Consider the following 7,542-nt stretch of genomic DNA (forward strand, 5'->3'; position numbering starts at 1 on the left):
TTTTCCCATCGAAAGACTTCATATAGCAGAAGATGGCAACCGGAGGGCCACCAGGGGGCCCACGAGGTAGGGGGGCGCGCCCAGGGGGGTAGGGCGTGCCCCCCACCCTCGTGGGCAGCGTGTGGCCCCCCTGGTGAATCTCTTCCACTGAGTATTTTTTATATATTTTGAAAATGTCTTCCGTGAAGTTTCACGACTTTTGGAGCTGTGCAGAATAGGTCTCTAATATTTGCTCCTTTTCTAGCCCAGAATCCCAGCTGCCGGCATTCTCCCTATTAATGTAAACCTTGTAAAATAAGAGAGAATAGGCATAAGTATTGTGACATAATGTGTAATAACAACCCATAATGCTATAAATATCGATATAAAAGCATGATGCAAAATGGACGTATCAGCATCCCATATTTTCCTTGCCTTCCATGATAAAACCCTTGGGTTGTTTCATGTAGACCTTTTCTTTTAAATCACCATTCAGAAATGTCGTCTTAACATCCATTTGATGTAACTCTAGATCAAAATGAGCAACTAATGCCATTATGATTCTGAAGGAATCCTTGCATGAAACTGGAGAAAATATCTCATTATAATCTGTCCCTTCTCTTTGTGTAAATCCTTTTGCCACGAGTCGTGCTTTATACTTTTATATATTCCCTTTAGAGTCATACTTAATTTTGTAGACCCATTTACAGCCTACTGTTTTGGCTCCTTTAGGAATTTCCACTAAGTCCCAAACATCTTTGGAACTCAACGATTTCATCTCGTCTTCCATTGCCTTCATCCACTTCGATGAATGAGGGATTCTCATGGCTTTTTCATATGAGGTGGGATATTTTTCCATATGAACCATTTCTGTGTTATAAACTTTAAAGTCAGTAGAAATAGCTGACTTTCTTGGTCTTGTAGACCTCCTAAGGGCCTCAGTTTCTGGCACATTATGTGCCTCAACTTCTGGCACTTCTTCTAAAATTTGTTGTTGCACCTCCCTTTCATGCTCAACAACGGGTTCAGTCGGCTCCTGACGGACAGGTTCCGGTTCTACTCCCATAGTTGTCATGGGTAGAGTTGCAACTGGTAGTGAGAAAAATGGCTCATGAATCATCGGATTAGGTGCATGCACCCTCTTCTCCTCAAGATCAATTTTCCGAGCTACCAAGCTCCCCCTCATCATTTCGTCCTCTAAGAAGACTGCATGTCTCGTTTCTACAAACTTTGTATATCTCTCTGGGCAGTAGAAACGAAAACCCTTTGATCTGTCTGGATAGCCAATGAAGTGGCAACTTAATATTTTGGGATCTAACTTTGCAATGTTTGGATTAAACATTTTGGCCTCAGCAAGGCACCCCCACACCCTGAAGTGTTGTAGGGAGGGCATCCTTCCTGTCCATAGCTCGTACGATGTTTGGGGCACCGACTTGCTTGGTACTCTATTAAGAATGTGAATGGCGGTTTTAAGCGCCTCCATCCATAATCCCAATGGCAAGTTGGAATAACTCACCATGTTGCGCACCATATCCATAAGTGTACGGTTGCACCTTTCAGCTACTCCATTTTGCTGAGGCTCGTCCGGCATTGAATACTGGGCTACTACGCCAGTCTCCTGCAAGAACTTCGCAAAAGGTCCAGGGACTTGGCCATATGGAGTGTGCCGACCATAGTACTCTTCCCCATGGTCGGACCTTACTATCTTTATTCTTTTATCATGCTGATTTTCAACTTCAGCTTTGAATATTTTAAATTTATCCAACGCTTCAGATCTTTCTTTGATTGGATAAATGTAACCATAGCGAGAGTAACCATCTGTGAATGTTATGAACAAGTCATATCCATCCACACTTTTCACCGGAAATGGTCCACAAATATCAGTGTGGATGATTTCTAGTGTGCTTGTGCTATGGATTGCACCTTTTTTTATTTGTTTTATGTACTTCCCTTTAATGCAATCTATGCATTGTTCTAAGTCTGAGAATTCTAACAGAGGAAGAATTTCACTTTTGACTAATCTTTCTATTCCCCCCTTTGAAATATGGCCCAAGCGACAGTGCCATAATTTCGATGAGTCGAATGTTCTCTTTCTTTTCTTTTGTTCTTTATTCGACGCAGAAACATGTTCATTCACATTGCATATTGCTACCTCTTTTAGCACTGCATTGGTTTTCCCCGAAGAGGAAGGGATGATGCAGCAAAGTAGCGTAAGTATTTCCCTCAGTTTTTGAGAACCAAGGTATCAATCCAGTAGGAGGCTACGCGCGAGTCCCTCGCACCTGCACAAAACAAATAAATCCTCGCAACCAACGCAAATAGGGGTTGTCAATCCCTATAGGGCCACTTACGAGAGTGATATCTGATAGAAATGATAAGATAATATTTTTGGTATATGATAAAGATGCAAAGTAAAATAAAGGCAAAGTAAATAACTAAGTAGTAGGAGATTGATATGATAAAGATAGACCCGGGGGCCATAGGTTTCACTAGTGGCTTCTCTCGAGAGCATAAGTATTCTACGGTGGGTGAACAAATTACTGTTGAGCAATTGGCAGAATTGAGCATAGTTATAAGAATAACTAGGTATGATCATGTATATAGGCATCATGTCCGAGACAAGTAGACCGACTCCTGCCTGCATCTACTACTATTACTCCACTCATCGACCGCTATCCAGCATGCATCTAGAGTATTAAGTTAAAAACAAAGTAATGCCTTAAGCAAGATGACATGATGTAGAGGGATAGACTCATGCAATATGAAGAAAACCCCATCTTGTTATCCTCGATGTCAACAATACAATACGTGTCTTGCCGCCCTTACTGTCACCGGGAAAGGACACCGCAAGATTGAACCCAAAGCTAAGCACTTCTCCCATTGCAAGAAATATCAATCTAGTAGGCCAAACCAAACTGATAATTCGAAGAGACTTGCAAAGATAACCAATCATACATAAAAGAATTCAAAGAAGATTCAAATATTATTCATAGATAGACTTGATCATAAACCCACAATTCATCGGTCTCAACAAACACACCGCAAAAAGAAGATTACATCGAATAGATCTCCACAAGAGAGGGGGAGAACATTGTATTGAGATCCAAAAAGAGAGAAGAAGCCATCTAGCTACTAACTATGGACCCGTAGGTCTGAAGTAAACTACTCACGCTTCATCGGAGAGGCTATGGTGTTGATGTAGGAGCCCTCCGTGATCGATGCCCCCTCCGGCGGAGCTCCGGAACAGGCCCCAAGATGGGATCTCATGGATACAGAAAGTTACAATGGTGGAATTAGGGTTTTGGCTCCATATCTGATCGTTTGGGGGTACGTGGATATATATAGAAGGAAGAAGTACGTCGGTGGAGCAACATGGGGCCCATGAGGGTGGAGGGCGCGCCTGGGGGGTAGGCGCGCCCCCTACCTCGTGGTCTCCTGTTAGTTGTCTTGACGTAGGGTCCAAGTCTCCTGAGTTGTATTCGGTGAGAAAATCACGTTCCCGAAGGTTTCATTCCGTTTGGACTCCGTTTGATATTCCTTTTCTTCAAAACCCTAAAACAGGCAAAAAACAGCAATTATGGGCTGGGCCTCCGGTTAATAGGTTAGTCCCAAAAATAATATAAAAATGGATAATAAAGCCCAATAATGTCCAAAACAGTAGATAATATAGCATGGAGCAATCAAAAATTATAGATACGTTGGAGATGTATCACATACAGAATGCACTTTTTCACGAAGTGATAACAAATAAAGCTCATCGTGTAGTAAAGCATTACCCACATAAGCGTTATTATACCATAGCCATGTCCAAAATAACACTTATAATTTTCTTTGTCCAAACATGAAACGCTAATTAAGTTTCTGTTACATGAAGGAACATAAAGAACATCTCTAAGTAGAAGCTTGAATCCATTAGCTAACTCCAAGGAGATGTCGCCGACAGCTTCAACTTCCGCTTGAATTCCATTTGCTACCTCAATGCCTCTTTCTCTTCTTAGCGTAGTCCGGGTCGAATGGAATCCCTTGCTTTTCCATTAAGGACTTCAGCCAAACAGGGCAGTCTTTCTTGTAATGCCCGGTCTGCTTACAGTGGAGACAAGTGTCTTTGTCCACTGGGAAAGGTTGTTGCTGACGCTGATGCTGATAGGGAGCTTTTCCTTGTGGCTTTGAAGGAGAACTTTTGTTGTTTTGATTGTAATTCTTTTTCTTGTGACCCTTCACATAGTTGAGTGTACCACCATGTGAGGCTTTGAGTTTGTCCTCTTCTTGGACACACATTGCTATTGTCTTTTCAATGTCCCATGTTCCAGGTGACATATTGTAGTTCACAACAAAAGCTTCAAGCTCCTTTGGCAGTGAAGCCATAACTAGGTGGACCAGGAGCTTTGGTTTGATCTCCAGATCATCATCCATGGGCTTTAGCTTTGCTTCCATATTGCTCATCCTGAGGATGTGCTCTCTTATTCCATGACTACCACATGTGTAGCGTTCTGTCGCCAGTTGCTCTAACACATGGGAGGCATATATCTTTGAAGAACCAGTGAACTGTCTCTTTATCTTTGAAAGCAACTCCCCTGCGGAAGTGCACTCTGCAATGGAGCCCGCAATGGTGCTCCCAATTGTATTCTTTATAAATGCCATGCATTTTTTATTTGCATTGACCCACTTTTGGTTTTCTATTATGTATGACATCTCCAAAGGAGCATAATCTCCCCTCTTTTTAGCCCACGCAGCATCATCATCAATGGCCTCTCTTACTGGCTCTGTAGGTTTGACCGGCTGTGGTTCATCCAGAACCCAGTCCAGATCAGCACAGACAAATGTGAATTCAACTTTCTTCCTCCACTCAGTGTGATTGTCACCTCTAAGTGTCGGAACATCTTTTAGGCAACTCATCAAGTGAAAGCCTCCTGAAATCACAATTTTAGTGACATCAGTATATAACAATCATATGCATTAATCTAACGTTGGTCAAATTAAACATACAATTGTCTATGCAATTTAAATCTATATTACCGTTGGGCAAAATATTAGAAATAAATGCACCTTTAAATTTCAATAATAAAACATGATCATGGTATTAACAACGTTGGTCATAAAAATAACATAATCATATTCGTTTTAATAATCACTTTAACATGCTCTTAAAAATAATTCTATTTAAACTTTTATTTTCTTTGTAAAAGAGCACTATGAATTATTTACGCAGCAGAAAAACATGAATAAAAATTCAAGAACTTTTTACTTTACTGAAACTTTTATTTTACTTTTCAGAAACTTTATAATTTCTGGAAAAAAAATCAGAAACTTTTCTATTTACCTTTCAAAGACTTCTCTATTTTCTGGAAAATCATAAAAATAAATAAATAAGCGGCAGCCGAGCCAATGCGTGCAGGCCGTAGCGGAAACCAGCCGGCCCATGGCCTACTCGATGCGCCGCGCCTCACAAGCCAGCCTGGCCTCGGCCTGGTCCGCCTACACTTTCGGCCCGAAAAGCCCAGCCGCGGCCTGTGGGGAGCCAGAGCTCACCCCAACCGCCCGATGCGGGCAGGCCGGATCCGACGCCCGAGCGTGACCCTCGCATGGTCAAAACATATCAGTTCACGGCGGGGGGAAACCCTAGTTCATTTCCTCCCCCGCGCGCCGTTCGCCTCGTTGTCTCCGCTCCCGCTGGCGTGAGCACGGGGCTGTGCCCCGGTCGCCCTGTCCGGCCGCCGCCGGCGGCGGCAGAAGCCACCGCGCCGCGCGCACCTCCTCTCCATTCCCCCTTCTCTCCTTCCTCTTCTTCCTGTTGCAGAGAGGGCGGAGCCAGTCCTCTAATCTATCTCCGCGGCTGGGGCCAGAGGCCACCGGCGAGCTAGGTCTGGCCGCCGGCGACGGCGACCTGAAGCCACCGCGCCGCGCGCGCGACCCTCTGTTTCATCTTCCCCTTTGATTTTCTTTTCCATCTCCACTGCAACAGAGAGAGAGAGAGAGACGGGAGAGCCACCTCTCCTCCTCTACGCTTGATGGATTTTGACAGAGCATGCGCCGTTGCCTTCCCCTTCGCCGGCTGTGCGTCCACCTCGCGGTGAGCGCGCCGCCGTCGAGCGGTTAGGCTGCGGTGCCCTTTGCCCCTTTCGGGGTGGTTCTTCGTCCGACGCCTCGGCTTGCCGATGCGCGTCCGGATCGAGAGGAATAGGTTCGTCCATGACGGCGGCACAACTTTTCTTTTAGATTTCTTTGCCCTTCTAGGGTTCTTTGAGGGGAGGGATTCTTTCTGTGATTTCTTTTCAACCGAAAAAGTCTAACCCGATCTGGTTGATACCATTGATAGATTGCTTTGGATCGGATAGGTTAGATCATTCCGGTGAACCTACCGTCTGCTTGTCCAGATGAGCTCGATCCAGCGCCGGCCATGATGAAGTGGGGGCCGGTGACGATGTGGAAAGAGAGTGGATGGCGGCGGTGGTGGAGCTTCCCGTGAGCACCGCGCTAACCCTAAATCGGTAGGGATTGTAGGTGGGGATTGTGGCAGCGATTAACCTCGTGAGTCGTGCTCCGGCCCCCACCTCTGTTTATATAGCGCGGGTCACAAGGGCCCATCAACCATGGTTTGGTTGGGCGCCCCCGATCAGGGCGCGAGTCAGGGGGCCCTTCGACCCGTTGGGTTCGAACGGGAGAGAGATCAACCTAACAACTTAATGTTGTTCCTAAGGTTCGAGTATTTGGTTGGAGGGTTCTTCCTGAAATCCTTCCATACTCGGTCAACTTGCGGTATCTCCATATCAAAACACTTGGATTGTGCGAGATATGTAAGGCAATGGACGAGGACATGCTACATGCGATGATAAATCATACACATGCTAAGAAATTTTGGGTGGCTGCGACAGATTTCATTTATGTCTCCCTAGGCTGCACCCTGACACATGGGCACATGATATCTTGCTAGATGATATATTTACTCAAGAAGAAAGATGCAAGGTGATCACGATTATGCAGAGCATTTGGACATCATGGAACTGCTGGACGCACGATAGCGATGGTTATGATCAAGTACAAGCTCTGAAGCATGTTCATGAGACTTTGGCGATTCTGGATCTTTCGTTGTCGCGCACGAAACAGACCCCCGGCCAATCTTGGTGACCACCTGAAGCGGGTTGGATCACAATCAACACTGATGGGCAGTTAATGTTGGGGACATGAAGGGACAAGCGGGCGGTGTGGCCAGATTCCACTTGTCGTTCCTTGGGGCTTGGAGCAAACCTTTGGAATGCTGAACTTCTCGCTCTTCGTGACGAGATGATCTTTGCTCGACTTCGTGGCTTTTCACATGTGATAATGAAGACTGGCTGCTTGGAGTTAGTCAACCTATGGAAATCGCGCCACAATTCTTGTTCGGTTGCAGTGCCTATCTTGATAGAATTAGAGGAGATTGGTGCTACATATGACTTTGCTATTTGCAAGCATGTTTTCTGTCGTGTGTATTGGTGTTTCTCTAACACAATACAAATGTAGATAGTCACATACACACACATACACTCCACCCTATGAATGCATGCACGCACATCCTACCCCTATGAG

The 7,542-nt window shown here is 45.0% G+C and overlaps 1 protein-coding gene across 2 annotated transcripts; it reads right to left on the minus strand.

Annotated features, from left to right (window-relative positions):
* Nucleotides 1-3,954: 3,954 nt before the first annotated feature.
* On the minus strand, nt 3,955-7,018 carry LOC147966194 (uncharacterized). Of its 2 annotated transcripts, none has more exons than XM_087527145.1 (2): nt 6,339-7,018; nt 3,955-4,889 (listed from the first exon to the last, which is right to left on the minus strand). In XM_087527145.1, exons 1-2 carry the CDS (start codon nt 6,376-6,378, stop codon nt 3,955-3,957), a joined length of 975 nt encoding a protein of 324 aa, XP_087383271.1. In that variant the 5' UTR covers nt 6,379-7,018. The 2 variants fall into 2 exon arrangements, with proteins under 2 accessions (XP_087383271.1, XP_087383272.1); XM_087527146.1 differs by having other exon boundaries at nt 3,955-4,591; nt 6,335-7,018.
* Between the last annotated feature and the right edge of the window lie 524 nt (nt 7,019-7,542).

This window comes from Triticum urartu, chromosome 6A, assembly GCF_056163025.1.
Source record: "Triticum urartu cultivar PI428250 chromosome 6A, HENAU_Tu73, whole genome shotgun sequence".
NCBI lineage: Eukaryota > Viridiplantae > Streptophyta > Magnoliopsida > Poales > Poaceae > Triticum > Triticum urartu.

What these genes read in the sequence shown, in the direction of transcription:
- LOC147966194 (XM_087527145.1), bottom strand. Translation starts at nt 6,378, where the DNA reads ATGGCCGGCGCTGGATCGAGCTCATCTGGACAAGCAGACG. An exon ending in CTCATCTGGACAAGCAGACG is followed by an intron (nt 4,890 to 6,338) that starts GTAGGTTCACCG and finishes TTGTGATTTCAG; the next exon opens with GAGGCTTTCACTTGATGAGT.